The 19,504-nt window shown below is 38.9% G+C and overlaps 1 protein-coding gene and 1 pseudogene across 1 annotated transcript; one reads left to right on the top strand and one right to left on the bottom strand.

Moving 5' to 3' along the window:
• Window positions 1-5,485: 5,485 nt before the first annotated feature.
• LOC149147584 (LRR receptor kinase SERK2 pseudogene) lies at window positions 5,486-6,316 on the top strand (annotated as a pseudogene).
• Window positions 6,317-9,693: 3,377 nt separating this feature from the next.
• Window positions 9,694-15,701, bottom strand: LOC149147583 (uncharacterized). Its single transcript, XM_089441880.1, has 3 exons — window positions 15,586-15,701; window positions 10,694-14,873; window positions 9,694-10,635 (listed from the first exon to the last, which is right to left on the bottom strand). The coding sequence occupies exons 1-3, from the start codon at window positions 15,699-15,701 to the stop codon at window positions 9,694-9,696; spliced, it is 5,238 nt and encodes a 1,745-aa protein (XP_089298006.1).
• Between the last annotated feature and the right edge of the window lie 3,803 nt (window positions 15,702-19,504).

Genomic DNA, 19,504 nt, shown 5'->3' with positions numbered 1-19,504 from the left:
TTTGAACAAATGAAGTGTTAAGGTAGAATTCATAATTTATATGCTCTGCCTTTAAGTTTGTTCATATTTAATGTTTTCTTCTGTTTGACAAGGATTCATCTTCTATGCCCTTGTCAGCTCCTCAGCAGTCTTGCCATTCCATTTAATCTCAATTTGATGTTAAACTTTCTTGCCTACCTTGCCTCAGGAGATAATCTGTGTTTTTGATTACATTTCTCTGTTCAAGTTGTTTCTTTGCCCCATGCAGCCCAGAAAAACCCCATCTTTTATTAAAAACCCCTTTTTATCAATTTACTAGCCTAAAATCAGTTTCTTTTAAAGTCATCTCCGCCTTTTGAAAACCCTTTTGCTGAGATAGACTGGAGAGAGCCCTCTCCTGTCCTCGTAGGGCTAGCTACGAGGCTAAGTGGTTTGACGTTGCCTTGCATTTTGCCTTCTTCATCCTGAGGCCAAATTCGAGCGCTAACAGAGAGACAATTTGATTTGTTGTTCAATTTTAAATTGATTTTTCAGGTCCCTATTTCACTACTGCACATATCTCCTTGTGTCAATGGGGGAGAATATCATAGCATTCCTCTTACGTATATCTTTGTCATCTCCTCTTTTAGAACAGTGAAATCAGAATACATGCACATGGGTCTATGATACCCCTCTGTTCTATATATTGTGTCCAAGTCTCCACGTTTACACTTGTGAAATCATAAGATCCATGTATCTGCATAGATTCTGTGAACTTACCTATAATTTTCCTCTTCGTTCACTTGACAAGAAAAACTGATTGATGCCATTGAGATTCTGTTAACTGGTTACATAAATACATTATCTAAAGAAATTGCACAGCCACAGGTGCATAGGCATAAGAAAATAGGAACTCTTGGATTTCCTCTTAAAATCTAGGTATTGAAATACTACATCAAACTCACTGGTGGTTCTTGAAATCTCCCAAAAGGGTTTCTTTTTGACAAAATAGCTAAATAGAGCATGTTGGCAAAGACAACGTTACATGTTCATTCATTTATAGCAGTTAAGTTAGTAGCTGGAGTCGGTTTTCACCTTGCTGTAATCCTTCAGGGAAAACTACTTTTGCTTCAAGGGTGCCATCAGCCTGCGGGATTGTAGTCACATACGCACTATAAATTGGGGTATGCACTATATAGGCCACATTGCCCAGAAGGCGGGAAAACTTTGGTCTGCCTGGGTGCGTTTCCGAATTTCTCACCGAGTGAGTGAGTAGATCCAGCCTTGTTTCAGTGAAACCTGTTATGGTTCAGGGTTTTCTTGGCTTTTGCCTTTTCATTCTTTGTTTCCTTGGATTCGAACTCGAGAGCTCCTGAATATGATGGCCCAGGAGAGCTGAAACCAGGCTATCTCGAATCCAGTGTTTTGGGTTTTTGTTTCTGTCTAGGAGCTACGATATAAATGTACATTGAAGTTAAAATGCATAAGAAAAATCGATGCAAATTCATATGATTTGTGGCCATTTTTAAGCCAAAAATCCTAAGAACTGGGTACGCCCATGCAACCGTGCCAGAGCTTTCAGCTCATGCCTTGATTGCAACTGCATGCTTATTAGGCATCTAAATTATCATTTTGTTGAAGGTGTGCATTTGCTGCTTACAAAGAATCAGTTATCATAGTCTATCCATTTATATTTTGCTCATAACTGTCTCCGTGATCCGGGGGCTCTCCAAATCCCTCCCAAAGGGATCCAACAAAGCTTCCTGAAAGAAAGTGTGAATGGTAAGAGCCCATTATTATATCTCTGCATAGCCTGAAGAGAGGGCAGATTCGTGAAATGCATATATGTTGGAAAAGTAACTTTTGAAAGAGATCGATCCCAATTTTGTACTTATGTCAGTCCTGTTTTGCTTTGACCCATGTTCTACTGTTTTGTGATATTAGAGTGTTAACTAAAGATACAGGTAACTGAATTGCTTCCAAACTTTACAGTGAACATGTAACTAAACTGTGAGAAAGTATTGTGTGTGGGCGTGGCTACCAGGTATGTTGCAAGCTTTGATGGAGTATTTTCTAAGCATATATGAATATAAATCACAGTTCTTCTTAGCATCCTCGTTGACTCCAGTCATTGCAGCATTTTGAAACATGCCACTCTGAATAAATTGACTTTTCAAAAAAAAAACCAGAACACTAGCTTAATTGTCGGTATGTCTATATAGTATAGTTGTATATCCAATATTTACATCTGGCAAGAAACATAAGTTGTTTCAAATTGTTTCCTATCTTGCTATGGTTATCATATCACCAGGGACACGCTAATATCTTTACCTGTGTCTTGCTATATTTCTTTTGTGGGTAGTGACGATCATAACATTGTCAAATAAAAAGATGGAAATTCCAATTTGACTTCCATTCTTGGCCAGCAATATTAGATTAATCAGCAACTGGACCGGTCTCATACTTGTGTGATATGGGGTCTATTCCTACCCTACTACTACCACTATAAAAACAACCATTATAACTGCTGGGTGAACAGCGCCACCCCCAGCAGGTGTTCACAGGTAAATAATAGGGGATTTGAACATAAGACCTTTGTACTCACATTTACTTTACATTTTACAAGCTTGGTAAGTGAACAGCTAACAGTGTTTACGAATGAAGAATTCCAAGAGTGAACCTTTTCTTTTGTCTAAGCCATCCTTGACCTTGTTGGTTCAATTAATATTTCATGGTTTGCTTTTCTGTACCAATTTCTAGTTGTATTGGTATCAACTTAATTTCATCCATAATAGTGCCTTAGGTACGCATGTAGTTGAGATTGTGAGTGATCGAACAATAATCATGCCCTTAAAGTATAACATGAAAAACTACAACCAACAGTTAATATATCTCCCCTACAGATATAATGTGGTTGGAGGGATCTTCTTTAGGTTTACCATTAGTTTTAGGAATGACTAAGGGTAGATTAGTTGGCATATTGGCCAATTTGGATACTTATGGATAGGAACATTAATATTATTTGAGGAGATTCAAACCTGCCATATATGTAGAAGGCACTGGTTGGCATTATATCCTATATTATATCTAGCATTGGTTCTAGCCATGATAATGACTAGTGTGGAATTTAGATTAGAGAAGGATGAATTAGATGAACTAGAACTAGTTCCAAAACTAGATGAACCAACTATCCTGGAGGGGGATGAGGATTCATAATTCAATAAAGATGAACTTCCCAAACCCAAGATGCAGGTAGTGAAGGCTCAAGCGAGGAGTAAATCAAAATCAACAAGTACACATAAAGAATCCAATAATTAAAAAAGAAAAAGTTCAAAGGCCTTGTAGCCTTGTAGCCACCCACTTATTATTGTCATGTGATTATAACAATCCAAGTATTAATGAAGTTATTTTCAACTAAAAAAATTGGAGGCCATATACTATATGCACTGTTAAAGCATGCACATCACAGCTCAACATGATCTTTGACCATTCCTGATCTCTTTGTTTTGCCAAGCGTTCAATTTATAAATGAGATTGAAAAAATTTCTCATAATCTCCTCTCAATTTGACTTGAGGTTTATTTAATTTGGTAATCCAAGATACATGTTCGATTATACGGATGTGAAAGTCACAGAGCCAAGTTGGAGGCTATTTCTGTTGGATTTGATCTGGTATTATACTATTTTATACAATCGATATCTTACTAGCTTGGCATATTATGAAAGAAACCAAGCAGAACGCCTATTTTACATCCGGAACAGTAACAAATATCATGACCCAAACAATGGTTTAGATATGTAATCATTCCACTCATCGGGCATCCTTTCTCGATACTTCAGCAGCTTGTAAGTTGCTTATGTTAAAGGTATACCCCACGCACCATGATCTTTAGGTGGCTACATGGTCACTTACATCCCGTTAGAAACCTTTTCTGCCATGCATCAAAACTAACTGCAAAATGCTTCTAAGAAATAACAACCAAATAGTTCAACAGAAAGGGAATCTTAAAAACCTTAGGAGTCCTAATCAGTTTCATTTCTGCCTCCTCCAGGGTTTTGCGGCCTTTCTTTGAATTGCATTCGTTGCAAGCAGTAACCTGGTCAATAGATAAGCAGGAGTCCAGGCAGAATTAAACATAACTAGAAATACAAATATGATAAGCATGAATCCAGGCACACTAACTTCAATTGATAGCCGAAATATAAATGTAATTGTTCAATTCAGTCAATAAAACTTGTCGTAACATCAATGAAACTCATCTGAAAAACATTCAAATGATATACTTTCTTCAATAGTTACTTTGTTGGTGACAATCTTGAAAGCAGTAACCCAATATTTAACTCGCATATACCTCTATTATTTAAAAATAGCCTGGCTCAAAATCACCATCAAACCAAGCAATTTATAAAGTATGTAGCAGTCAAACCAGTTTTTTTTTTTTTTTAAGTTCAACCATTTGTTATGTTTATGAAGCTAAGCAAGTAGTGACCTTTCTTGCTAATACAACTGTAGTTGTTTTAGCACTGTACAAAACCAAAATGCTTAATAGATGGGGGATAGAGAAAATTATGGGTATGCTCTACGTGAATGACCAAATAATTTTCCATAAGTTTATCACTTAAAGATGGATTAATATGCCTGCTGCAGATTGAAATTCCTGTCCAGGCTATCAGTTCAAAATCTTTTCCATTTTATAATTTATATAACAAACCAAGCACATAGAAATATCAGATGTTCTATGCTTTCGACCTATCTATTGCAACCCAGGTTATTTCTTGTATATTATATCAAAAAGTAAGTGTACAAATATACTATTGTAGCTGCTTGCCTTCTCAAACTATTGGTTTAATGCATATGTTTCAGCATACAATTACATACCTTTTACAATTATTATCTTTTGATGCAAACAACAAATGAAACAATCAAATATGATTGAAAATGCAAAAATGTCATTTGTGTTGAACCAGAACCTCACGTGTACTTTCATGAAATCCATTTGAAAAGTTACAACATAAATGTTTTAACTTTTAACTTTTTAGTGGTCATTGTTGTGTTCAAAGTTTCTACATTTTAACTATTAGGAATAAAATATAAATATAATAATAATAAGAAATAGTTAATTAAATAGTAATTAGTTAATCAATAGGCATGTCCCTAAGGACATGACCATTCATGAAAGCATACCTGCCTAGGTATATAAAGCAGAGTTTCATTTGTAATTCAATCATCTCACTTGTATTCAAATATACTTTTATAATATATTATTTTCCTATCATGGATGTTTATATATTTCAGATCTTCTGAAGTAGTCTACTGTGTATATGAACTTGTTCGTTTCAGAGGTGATGTGCGTACAAGAAAGATTATAAATAAAAACTAAATATTTTAAAACAACAGGAAAAGTATATAAAGGAGTGCTGGCATACAATACAAAGGTGTGCTGGCAGACAATACAAAGGTTGCAGTAAAACGATTGACTGACTATCATAGCCCTGGTGGGGAGCAAGCATTTCTATGGGAGGTTGAGATGATCAGTGTGGCAATCCACTGCAACCTTCTGCGCTTGATAGGATTTTGTGTTGCACCATTAGAGCAGCTTCTAGTCTATCCATATATGCAAAAACGTAGTGTTGCATACAGGCTAAGGGAGCTCAAACCTACAGAAAAGCCATTAGACTGACCTGCTCGGAAAAATGTAGCCTTAGGTGCAGCCTGTGGTTTGGAGTACCTTCGTGAGCACTGCAATCCTAAAATCATTCATCGGGATGTGAAAGCTGCTAATGTCTTGCTAGATGAAGACTTCGAAGCTGTTGTTGGTGATTTTGGGCTAGCGAAATTGGTTGATGCTAGGAAAACTCATGTTACAACTCAAGTCCGTGGAACCGTGGGTCACATTGCTCCTGAATACTTATCAACTGGAAGATCCTCAGAGAGGATAGATGTGTTTGGTTATGGTATTACTCTTTTGGAGCTTGTCACTGGACAACGTGCTATAGATTTTTCACGTCTCAAGGAAGAGGATGACGTTCTATTATTGGATCATATTAAGAAGTTACAAAGAGAGAAAAGATTAGATGCTATTGTAGATGAAAACCTAAAGCAGAACAATGACGTTAAAGAAGTTGAGGCAATGATTCAGGTAGCATTGTTGTGCACACAGACCTCACCGGAAGATCGACCCAAAATGACAAAAGTTGTGTGCATGTTGGAAGGAGAGGGTTTGGATGAACGTTGGGAAGAGTGGCAGCAGGTTGAAGTCATTCGTCGACAAGAATATGAACTAATGCCTCGAAGGTTTGAGTGGGTTGAGGATTCTGTATATAACCAGGATGCAATCGAACTCTCTGGTGGAAGATGATCAACATGGGCTTTGTTGTCTCATATTTTTGTAACTTGGAACATTTTACAGTTTTCCTCAAATATATCATTATTGGAACTGTAAAAGTGGTTTTTAAGGTCGTAAGATTTTATTTACCTATTCTTCCACTTTTGTAAGCAAGGTGTGACTGCTTGTTCAACGATACTCAAATTCATTTTGAATCCTTGCTTCATCAGTATGAAATCTCCAATCATGCTGTTGTCCATTTGAAATCGTGTACATTAGATATTCACCTAGGTATCCTTGAACATCTGAATACCAGGAAAACCCTGACTTTCATTAACCAGGAGAGATCTGGATTATGGTGAGGAAATTATATCCAACAATATTATAGTTTTTGTATTTATCATGGAATACTAATCTCCAAAGCTGGTTTTTTGAATTGGAATAATTCCTTGATGTAATGTGAAAAGATAAAATTAAATGTTTTTCCTTTCTAAGGGATCTCATTGTTTTGGGTGAGTGTCACTTCCAACGACCAATTTACCCTGGTTGAGTTCAAATTTATTGGCTTAATTTTCAAGAACGAAATGAAAATCATCCCACTCACTCGCTGTTCAGCTAAGTACTAATAGAAGCAAAGCATTTTTATGCAGCATAGGAAGTATGAACGGAATGATGAGAATAATTCCAAACAACCCATGCCCTTATACAATATTATAAAGGCACCTACCACACTGGAGAGGGGTGCTCTTGCCACATGGCAGCCTATAGCCGTTTTCCCTTGTACAACTTTTTGAGAATTATGCAAAGAGACAAAGTTGACTGTAGAAGATATGACAAGAATATGATGCTTTGGGAAAGCTTTTAAGAAAAGCCCCTGAATAGGAGGCTCACACAAGAAAGAGTATCTGAGGGCATCGAGATGATGCAGTTTTTGTTTGTATTTGGACACAAATTGTTGCTTGATGTACAATTCTTAGCTCTTTTTTTTGATGCCTTAGTCACATGAAAATAAATAAAGAGAGGATTCAAAGAGGGCAGTGTCCAAAATATAATGAAAACTGACTGTTTTTTTTTTGTGGGATTTGAATGCCTATGCTAGTTCTCCTAATCAAAATTCCTAACCAATTGACTAGTCTGTTTTTTTAATAATAAATATGCAATCTTCATTTATTTTTCATGTGGTACGTGTTACAAGGGTGTCATTTATAGTTTGAACAAAACAACATTGATTCTTGGACCTTAGTTTGATCAAATGAAATTTTAACCTTATGAAATTAAGTGTCATCTCTTGTCAGTGGCATTTATGTACTGCGGTATCTTAGTGATATTGTATAAGTTATGTGTTGTGGCCATGCATCATATTATGGTGAAGATTTTATAAATTCATCTTCTCTTCTCCACAAACATTAATATGCATAAAATGCATAGATTTGTTGGATGGTGAATATTGTGGAATCATATTGATCTTATTCCAAAAAATCCGTTTATGTTCAGTTTATGCTAATGTCTTCTTGGTTCTTGCATTAAAATAACCATGTAACCTCTTAGTTGTTTGGAAACATGGCTTATTATTATATAAATATAAACACAAAAATTTCAAAATCAACTCTACTTTAAAAACATCTTTAATATAGGCAATTATTCCATTTGTTTAATTATTTCTCATTTGACAGATCATATTGTGAGCTGCATTATATATCATGAAATTGTTTTAGTACTAGTAAACAATGATTAAAAAAAAAAAATTGAACCTTTGATATGTAAAGGACATTTCTCTCAAATTACAAAAAAAAAGGTATGAAAATCATACTGGAAACAATTTCTGAAGTTTTGAGTCTTTTATTTTCAAGATTAACTAATTGGTTTGGAAGATGAAAAACCAACAAATTGGAAGAGTGGGACTTTTATATTCACTAAGGTATCAAAGAAATTATATGCATGAAACTTATACTAGCACCTTCTAGTGGAAATTGATAGTGCACGAATCCGTTGCTTGCCATTATTTTGGTTTTGGTACCACCTTATAGCATATCCGGGTTCAAATGCTATTTTCCATGACAAATAGTTAATTCTGTTTCAACTCTAATTGTTATTAAGGGGTTCCACAAGGATGTCACATGAGCGTTTATGATGCCCATTTTAACATAGATAGCCACCTATGTTAAGGTTCTATTTTGCAGTTCCATGTTATTTATGAACATTATATACATTTGGTTGGACACGTGAAAATCAATTGATGGTTTTGGTATTGATGATGGACATGTTGGATGTATGACCAAATGTATGACTTACTTGGTTACAATTTATCTAGTGCATGACTTGTCAAAGTTATTTTTGCATCGTATGGGCTTATATAGATATGATTTATCTAATCAATGACTTAGTGAAATTATGATTTATCTGATGTAAGATTTATTTCCAGTATGAACAACAAAAATTGACACGTGGACACTGGGCTTAATAAACATGATGTTTAAGATCATGTATCTATATCTATTTTGTGGTTGTATATATGCATGGATGAGAACTAAACTACAGGTTGGAAAGAACCGTATGATAACCAAGATCTACTATTCCATTGGGGAAGGTCGAGATGACCAATGAGGAAAGGTACGATGTACATTGTTCTATTACATTTGGTATCTACTTGATATGCACTCCTATGACATGAGTAAAATGAAAATGACAGGTGGCAAGACGACCTGACTGGATTATTCGATGACAAGTCCAACCAGCTTTGTAGTGTGGTCCGTGCTTTGAAGGAGGGGTGGAGGTGTTTCCCATCGTGTATCCTCCGAAACCTGGAATCGTGGGGAGGATAACTGAACGCTCCCCCTAGACGTGTGATGACGATTGCCAGATTCCTGCCGGGGAAAGTTTGGTCGAGGCATTCGACGCTTCCACCATGTTGGTTTTATCAGTGGTCAGTATGGCCTTTGCCACTGATAAGGCAACAGAGGATGGATAGGGCGGGAGCGGAAGTAGGCCAGGGTGGATAGGAAGATATAGATCAGTTGGAGACTCTTGATGGGAAGTAATGTCATTGTCTGACTTATCGGATTTTAATGCTATAACTCTCTTTGGTTTGCTATGCTTTCAAACTCCTTGTATCTTTTCATTCTAACTTCGGGACGAAGTTTTTTGAAGGAGGGGTGTATGTAATGCCCCACTTAAATCTTATCCTACAAATTTTGTTTTTTTACAAGATCGTCTACTCATATATTATAAAATTGTGCTATGCAAAAGCTATTACATCAGATTTAAGGAGAGAAAGTAGAGGAGAAGTCCAAAACCGGGACGCAGCCCTTGACTTCTGCGAGTTTAACTTGAGGAGAAAATGTTGAAATAGATATCTACTGTACTGTCTGACGAACAAGCCATCTATAATACTTACTTTGCTATTCATGAGATTAACACCAGAATTGGTTTACTGTGTCTTCCATCTGATCATCCTTCTGCTGATCCTTTTGGCTTGCCTTTGTAGAGGCCTCCGCCTGCATGCTCTCCGTGAGGTTCTTGATATGGCTGATGGCCTCCTCCAAATGCTGACACTTCTCCTTAAGATCCTCGATTTCCTTCTTTTGTTTTTCAAGCTTTTTTCGTTTGGAACGACTGTCGGCATGAAAATCGTCTTTGAGGTCATTGTGGTTCTTGACAAACCGGGCAATCAAGAAACAGTGTTCCTTGCAAAGGGTACAGGTGTCATTTCCTAGCACCCTATCCAGAGGATTCCCCTGAGGCTCTGCTCCCTCCTGCGCCGCTGGCTGCTGTCTGTTCTCTGCCATGACTGAGAAGAAGCTGGTTAGCAAACAAAGAGTAGAATGATGACTTGAGTTATACCTGAGGACTGCGTGGATGGCCTGCTGATCGAGGAAGCTCTGCTTTTTGCCTTGCTTGTTGCTGAAGAGGAGATCAGAGGAAAGGAACCGCAGTGGTATGAGGACGCACTGATTGCTTTCTCTGTGGTGGACTGCGTTGCAACACTCAGAACGCCCGACTCTACCAATCTGAGACTGAAGATGCAATGAGTTTCTGATGAAGTCGGGGGAGGGAGAGGGGATATAAAGGGAAGGGGGGGACCATTCATGATGAGAGGGCGGGATATTTTTTTCTGCGAGAGCTGGGAGCGGATCCTGCTTCAGATTCGAAGTGCACTCTCCGGTTGGGCGGAAGTGATGTTTACCTGAAAAGTCAGTGGGGAGATCACGAGAGGATTGAGGGTGCATTGCTCTGGGATCGAAGGGAGAGGAGAATGACGGCGGTGAGGAGGAGAAAGGAGAATCAAAGGGTGAGAGACCGATGAAGTGATTGCTGATATGACGGAATTCTGAGAGGCTGTTCTGATGTGTTTTCTGACCATTTGATTCCTTATGGTATCGCCCTTTCATAAAAATTTTCATTCTCACGGACCTGACCATGCTGCCTGTTGACTGCCTTACTTGCTAAGGAGTCCGCCTCTGTGTTATTTTCTCTTAGCACGTGCCTAAAGGTTACTTCACCCATACTTCTGATGTAATCATTAATCCTTATCCTTATGTTGTTGAGGCTTGCTTTACTGAATTCTTTGCCTGTGCTCATAGCTGAGATGATGATAGACGAGTCCCCAATAATGATGGCGTTCCTTAATCCCAATCTGGAGAGAATTGCGGAGCCTAGTAGTAAGCTGTATGCTTCGGCTGCGTTATTCGATGCCTTTCCAAGTCCCCATTCGTAGCTGCAAATGAGATTCCCCTTATGATCTTTAATTATGCCTCCTGCTCCCGCTTCTCCGGGATTTTTCTTTGATGCGCCATCGAAGAAGAGCAGGGGGCGATTTTGATTGGAGATCCATTGACTTATCTCTGCTTTTGTTCCCCTGAGTTTCCAGTTGGAATGCTTCTGAAGTGCTTTGCTCTGGGGGGGAGGACTCTGGGAGTGGGTGATGTTGAAGTTACTGTACCAATCCCTTTCTTCTTGAACCCAACTCGACTGATCTGGGGAAGCTATGAAGTTTGCGCTGACAGCTTCAGAGATGTTAGCCATTGTTTTTGCTATGACATTGTCTAGTTTAGGCATTTTGTTGTTAAAAACGTAATTATTCCTGGCTAGCCAGAGGTTCCAGCAAAGGGATGCAGGGATGCACTTCCACACCCTAATTAAATTATTTTTGCCTTTTCTAGAATATGGGAAATCTTTCTTCCAGTTCTTCTGTAGATTGTGCATCTGTTCGTGGGTTCCTCGTATCTCCAAAGGGCTTGTTAACTGTTTCCAACAACTTTTAGCGAAGGGGCAAAGAAGGAAGGAGTGCTGAATAGACTCCTCCTCTGCTCGGCAGAAACAGCAGATCGATGGGCCTTGTATTCCTCTCTTTCTCAGATTCTCAGCTGTGAGAATTTTCCCTTTTAAGAGGGTCCAATTGAAGTGTTTTACCTTTGGAAGGCATTCTGTCTTCCAGGCAGCTGAGTGAAGGTTCCAATTTGCTACAGGAGTTGTATTTTGTAATGATTTATATCCTTCTTTTACTGAGAAGGACCCTCCACCAGTGTCCCAGATGTATCTATCCTCGATCTCCTTGTAGGTTGGTGCTGATCCAGATAGTGAACGCTTCAGTGTGAGCCATAGCTCTATGAGGTCCGGAGGGAGATGCAGATCTTTCCAAGCCAGCCATCGATTTTGGTTCCACTGAGATATATCGTACAGGGTGATTATCTTTCGTTCCTCCATCCAATCTTGCAGGGACCTGAGCTCTTGAAGAAGGTTTCTTGGACTGGAGTTCATTATTCTGTCGGACCATACCTTGGTGTTCTTTCCGTTGCCTGGGAGCTTGGAGACATTTTCTCTGAAGTGAGCCAAAACTTTCTTGATGAGGCGCCACATCGGAGTGCAAGGCCTGTCTGCTATAGGTTCATTGAGGATGTTGGATTTTGGACCTCTGAGATATTTTCTTTTTATTGTCTCCACCCACCACGAGCCATTTTCTGTGAGAATCCTCCAGATCAGCTTGAGCCCCAGCGCCTGGTTGGAAAGGCTTGGAATTTTTATGGCGAGGCCTCCTTTTTCATAAGGAAGAGTGACTTGGTCCCAGTTGACGAGGCTGAATTTCTTTGTGTCCTGTTTACCTCCCTGCCAGAGGAAACTTCTCATCATGATTTCCATGTGTTTGTGGATGCTAGCAGGAGCCATAATTACCGCATATTGATAAATAGGGAGGCCTGAGAGGACAGCCTTTATAAGGATGGTTCTGCCAGCTAGGTTTAGCCAGGAGGCGCCCCAGCTCTGGAGTAGTCCTCTCATCTTTTCAATGTGGTTTGTCCAGACCTCTGCTTTAATGTGTTCCTTTGCCAGAGGCAGGCCCAAGTAAGAAAAGGAGTTCCAGTTTTTTTGAAGTGGAATGTCGAGAATTTGGGCTATTCTTTGCTGTGTCTGATAGGGCACATTCCAAGTGTACAGTTTGCATTTCCTGTTGTTCAGTTTGCCTCCGGATGCTTGGAGGAATGCTTCCAAAACTCTTTTGAACCTCCTAGCCATCAAACTGGAGGCTCCCCCAATTAATAAGGTGTCATCCGCGAATAACGAGTGATTTATCTCCTTTATTCCTCTTTCAATGCGTATGCCTGTGATTTCTTTTTTGTTGCGAAGATTTTCAAGATGAACACTGAGAGTCTCCGCCATGATAATGTAAAGGAAAGGGGAGAGGGGGCAGCCTTGCCTTAGCCCCCTAGAACTTCTGAAGGATTTGCTGGGTCGGCCATTGATCAGCGGGGCAGTCCATGGGTTGGAGATACACCCGCTGATGATGTTAATAAAGTTGGAGGCGAAACCGAATTTTTTTAGGACTGCACGTAAGAAGGAGTGTTCCACTCGGTCAAAAGCGTTGGCCATGTCTAGTTTGATGATCATTCCACGATCTCCTCTGTTGTTACTGCTATGGATGGCTTCCTGTATTAAGATAACATTATCTGTGATTTGCCTCTTTGGGACAAAGCCGCCCTGATTCTCTGAAATTAGAAGAGGGAGGAATTTCTTTAACCTGTTGGCAATTATTTTGGTTATGATCTTGTATGAGACATTGCAGAGCGAGATGGGCCGGAACCTATCAAAGGATTTGGGGTTTGTTTCCTTGGGAATCAAAGCTATGTGTGAAGACTTTGTGTTGTCCCCCAACTTGTGATTTTTAAATGCATTTTTAACCATTCTCACAAAGTCCTTCTTTATGGTTTCCCAATGCTGCCTGTAGAATGCAACTGTAAATCCATCCGGCCCCGGGGCCTTGTCTTGTTGCATGCTGAAGGTGGCTTCTTTGATTTCTTCTACTGTGGGTTCTTGCTCCAATTTGTTATTGTGATCCTCTGTTATTTTGGTCTCTATTACACTTAGAAATGCATCGCTGTCATATTGTTGGGGATCTGCCGAGAGAAGTGCCTTGAAGTGGTTAAATGCTGCGTTTTTTATGTCTTCTTGATCCTTCAATTCTCTCCCTTCCACTTCGATTTTGTCTATCTGATTGTTGGCTCTTCTGATTTTGACATTATTGTGAAAGAAAGAAGTGTTTTTGTCCCCAGCTTTCAACCATAAGCAGCGGGATTTCATTCTTTGCTCCTCTTCCTCCATTCGGTTTTGCCGATATAGTTCTTTGTACATATTTTTTTCCTTCTCTAAGTCCTCTGCTGTGTATTGCATCTGTTCCTTTTCTTTGTGCCAGCTTTCCATCTCTGCTATCAGCTCTGTTTTCTTTTTCCTTTCCAATGTTGCCTTATCCCTCGCCCATTGCTTTATAACTGTCCTGAGATTTTTTAGCTTTGATTCCCATACAAAATGTGGAGAGCCTAATACTTCATTTGCCCACTGTTTTCGTACAAGGGTGCGAAAATCTTCATGGGAGTCCCAGGCTTTGTTGTATTTGAAAGGAAGGGGACCTAAGTTTATTCCTTTGTCCAAGGTGAGGACCACGGCCTTATGATCCGATGCTGTGCCGTGAATTATATGACTCCTGATTGCTTGGAAATTACCTGCTACACCTTCCTGGATGAGGAACCTGTCCAGCCTCTCTTTTATATTGTGAGATCCTGTTCTCTTATTGGTCCATGTGTATTTGCCATTCGACAAAGGAGTGTCGATCAGATTGAAGAGCTGAATGATGGCTTCTAACTTGTCTCTCGATGGATCTGCATGGTAGTTCCCACCATATTTTTCTTCCACCTGCCTAATTAGATTCAAATCTCCCCCGAGAATTATACAGCTGCTGTTGATAGTGGTGAGATCCGCTTCTATAGAGTTCCAACAGCTGGCTTTGTCTCTGTAATGGTTAGGTGCATATATATTATAAATGTAATAAACTTCTTGGGTGCTCTTGTTCTTTAGATCTGTTCTGATCCACCAGTTACATAGCTGTGAGTTGATGATTTCCCACTTATTTTTGCTCCATAATGTTCCTATACCTCCTGAAGCCCCATCTGAGCCTTTTGATATGCCTGTGTAGTTTTTGAATCTTTGGGTTTGGAGCAGAAAGTCCTGCTCGGTGGTTTTGGTCTCCTGGATTAGGAGTATATCTGGCTGTTCCTGATTTATAAGGTCCTTGATTGCTTTCAGCTTTAAGGAAGAGCCGATCCCCCTACAGTTCCAAGAGACCAAGTTCATTATTTACCAGTTGTGGGGTGGAATCCTGATTTCTCCTTGGCTTTTTCGCCACTTCCTTTTAGCTTGCCTAGGAATGAGTCCATGGGTTGTTGAGTACCGGTTGCCATCTCCTTTGCTGCTGTTTCATCCCTTAGCTCTTTATTCGTTTTTCGACCGACTTTTCTCGGGGGGTCGGATGGCTGGTTGGCTTCTTTTGCTTTGTTTCTAGTGAGGATTCTTTCGATGGTAGGAGGGGGGAGGGAGGAGGGTTGGAGCACGGAGAGGCTGGGCGAGGGGATTGAGGAGGGGAGGGCGGAACTTCAGCTGTCAGGGATTCGAAGGGGTTGGAGGAGGAGGGGAAAGCTGAGGAGGGAGGGGGAGGAGGGGGAGGGTGACTAGATGCCGGAGGGGCTGAGGAGCTATTGCCCGAGTTAGAGGAGGACTTTTTCCTTTTAACTTGTTCCCATGGTACTTCAACATTTTCCTCATTATGTTCTACTTCATTTACTTTTAACTTGCTACATCTATTGGCGAAATGACCGTACTCATGACATACCTTGCATTTGAAGGGCAGCTGTTCGTAGTCCAGCTGCTGAATGTGCATCCATTGGTCCACCTTTAACTTAATGGCTTCTGGCAGTCCTTTCCCAAGATCAACTTCAACGCAGATCCTTGCGCATGCATGCATATTCTCCCTTGGTTCCGACCTGTCTATATATTTTCCAACTGCATTGCCGATCGCTTTGACCGATTCATCCCCCCAGCAGTGCAGGGGCAAATGGGGGAGGCGCACCCAAACAGGAACCGCGTTGGGAATGTCCATTTCCGGATCGAAGTCCGGGGTCCATCTGTTCAGATAAAGACCTCTTGTATCCATGAAGTAAGGTCCATTGCGGAAGATGAGGTGCTTGTCTTCTTTAGTCTCGAACAGGAAGGTGTAGTATCCTCGCCCGCAGAATCTGATGGCGATCTTCCCTTGGATCATTGTGCTCCAGTTGCGCTCCACCCATTTTTGGACCGTTCTTGGAGATGGCCAGAGGCCAGTGAACTGTCCAACAAGACCTCTTTCTGATAAAGCTATTGCCGATTTCCTTGGGAGGGAAGGAGGTAGGTTTACCTCAGGGATCTCATCCAGCTTTTTTATGAACTTTGTTAGAGAGGGTCGAGGTCTGGCTTCTGATGGCTCTGACAGAAGAGAGGCAAAGATTTGTTCTGGATCTGAAGCTGGAGGAGGGGAAGCGGATCCTGCCATTGCAGGCCCGCTGAGAACAACAGGAAGGACAAACCGTCAAGCGGCAAGAGCCCCGTGGGAGGGGTCCGCGCTAAACGACGAGAACGCAGCGGGGGCCCGACCAGGCAGAGCCTGGGGGCGAGGGCAGAGGCACAGGGCGATCGATCAGAGCACCATCGCAGCGTCGCAGTCCGTCTTCCCGCCTTTTCGCCAGGTACAAATTTTGTTAATATTTACATTATCTGAAAATATTGAGAAATATTGGTCTAATATAAATTTATGATTTCCATTATTCAAATTCCCCACTTACCTTCTCAAATTGAATATTATGTAGGATATGGTCTCCTTCCATTATTTCAAAATATATGTATTCATTTCACATTCCCCAATGTACCCTCACATTTACTTGGGAGAAGACATAGTCCTCTCCATCTTATCATCAATATATATTTATTCATTTCACATTCCCCAATGTACCCTCACATTTACTAAGGAGAAGACATGGTCCTCTCCATGTAATTACACTTCACATTCCCAAATGTACTTTTCAGATTTACTTGGGAGAAGACATGATCCTTTCCCATTAAATTCTCAATTTTATTTTCATGTCACAATTCCAAATGTACTCCTAGCTTACTTGGGAGAAGAGAAGTCAACTAAGGATGGATGAGAAGTTAATGACATTAATGAGAGGTGGTTGAGGAAAGAGGGTATAAAAGGGAAGGGGGAAGGAAGAAAAGGGGGGTTGGAGTCTTGCTTAGGATTGTGGGGGTTGGTTGTGATTGGTTGGCCTTGTTATGATTTTGGGAGACCTTGGAAACCTGTGGAGGTTTCTTGGGTTTGAGAAGAGGAAAGTATCATTATCTAGTTTTGCACATTCTTCTTGAGAACACACTATATCTGGTTGGACTTGGGCACGGAGGGCTAGGGAACCTGTGGAGGTTTCCTGGGCTAGGAATTTATTTCCTAGTTGGTTGGGAGGTAAATCCGGTTGGGTCGGTGATAAGGAGCGTTCAGCTGGAGCTATAAGACAAAGGTATCATCATCAACCACCGGAACAGGTATTTTTCCATGGACTACTCTTGTTAAGTTGATATCAATGGAATGATCACCTTAATTTATGTTGCTTATGATAAAATGATAAGATGTTAAATGTTTAAAGCTATGTAAGAAGGTCAGTAAGCTCATTTTATTCTTTTAAATCAGCAGGAAAATAGATCTGTTAGTGTATAATAGATTGAGGCTCTAATAATAGGAATCAGGCCCTTACAGAATATGAATGAAAAATTATTGAGAGAAGAGAGCCTTGCGACCTGGATATTGCAGGTCCGCAATTCTCCTCTCAATTTTTATCCTCAGGATTTCGAGAAGACAGATCTCCTTCCATGTTTCCCCTCCATACAGGGAAGTTATGTTAGATTTTAAGCTTCTGTGAAAGTTTTTTGTAGTTTCATGATCCGGATTATCCACAGTTTCTAGTTCATTCTGCCAACGTTTCAAACCCCAAAGGGGGTCCATCATCAGGACAAATCAGAAAGAATATGAATGAAAAATTATTGAGAGAAGAGAGCCTTGCGACCTGGATATTGCAGGTCCGCAATTCTCCTCTCAATTTTTATCCTCAGATAATCCGGATCATGAAACTACAAAAAACTTCCACAGAAGCTTAAAATCTAACATATTTTTTTAATTAATAAAAAATGATAATTTAAAATTATTTATTTAAACATATATATATATATATATATATATATATATATATATAATTAATTAATTAAATAATTTTCTTATAACAAAAATGATTTGATTCTATAATGTCCGGATAATGTTACATCTCCAAAATAAATTTGGGAATTTTACATTTAATTAGTAAATATTATTTTTATTTTTTAATAATTTTTTCATGATTGCAAATATTATTAAATAATTTTTTTTTTAAATATAATTTTCTAAAAAACATATTATTAAAATAATGGCCATAAAAAATAATATTTTTATAATTCCAATGAATAATATTAATATGAAAATTCTCATAAAATTACTTCAAACATTTGATATAATAAATTTTAGTTGATTAAATCAATTAGTATCACAAACTTTTTATTTACAATATAAGAACCTTATAATTTAATAAAAATAAAAATAAAAATATAATATATATATAATAATAATAATAATAATAAATAAATTTGTGTAAAGAATTATTATTAAAATAGTGAATTATATTTAAAACAATATATCTTAATGGTAATATCTACTATATTACTAATTTTTTTGACTTGTTTAGTTAAGAAAACTATAGTGATCTAGGAATGTTTTTTTCTTTTTTATTTGATCATAGAAATAAAATTGTGATACTTCCCACACTACCAACTTTCTTGACTTGTTCAGTTAGGAAAGCTATAGTGATCTAGGAACGCTTCTTTCCCATCGTCGTCGCCACCGCTGCCGCCATTGTCGTCATCATCGTCATCCATTATCAAATCAATCAAGACCACAAACTCTTTATTTAATATTAATTGTAATATTTGCCACACTACCAACCTTCTTGACTTGTTCAATGAGTAAAACTATAGTAATCTAAAAACACTTCTTTCTCATTGTCATCGTAACCGCTACCACCAACTTCATTCTGGTTGTTCGCTGCCGTCATATAATTTAATAAAAATAAAATAAATTTTATAACATATATACCGATATAAAACATACAAAACTATCATTAAAATAATACCATATTTAAAAAAATAATTTTAAATGGAGAAACGGGGAGGGTTAATGACCATAAACGCGCCGTCAAAAATACATCCCAGAAAAGAGAGATCGCGCTGACGTGTCAAAAGATTCTAAACATAACCATTGTACGTCTAGTTCCTGTCATTTGAGACGTTATCCTCTCAACAAATTTTGGCCACAAGCGCTCTGATGAATCCCAGCCACGAGTTCTATGGCACGTAAAAAATTGACACGTTGTAATTAATAATAAGTTGACGTATCACATTTGAATGAAGAAGTTGTAATTAATAATAAGTTGACGTATAACATTCGAATGAAAAAGTTGATGGCTACTTTTTTGGAATTTATAATTTTCAGGTGCCAACCAGTGTTCAAATTTGAACACATCACAGCCCACAGCCCTTTGGAAGCTCTCTAGCACGTCAGAGAAATTTTTAAAGAATATTATAAAATGTCGTATGAAAGGCTATCTATCTGTAGGACATTTCAAAAAAAACCTAGTTGTCTGATTGATGTAACACTATCTGTAGGACATTTCAAAAAAAACCTAGTTGTCTGATTGATGTAACACTCTAAAGTCTGCAGGAGGCTCTGGCAACACTCTAGAAAGTGCAATGGGACGTAATGGAGGTTGTTCATCCATTCCCAGGCCATTAGTCATA

The sequence above is a fragment of the Pinus tabuliformis genome, chromosome 9 (assembly GCF_031772625.1).
Source record: "Pinus tabuliformis cultivar Carrire ecotype Pingquan chromosome 9, CPIR1, whole genome shotgun sequence".
NCBI classification, from domain to species: domain Eukaryota; kingdom Viridiplantae; phylum Streptophyta; class Pinopsida; order Pinales; family Pinaceae; genus Pinus; species Pinus tabuliformis.
The sequence above is the reverse complement of the archived record's forward strand: the minus strand, read 5'-3'. Positions and strand labels throughout refer to the sequence as shown.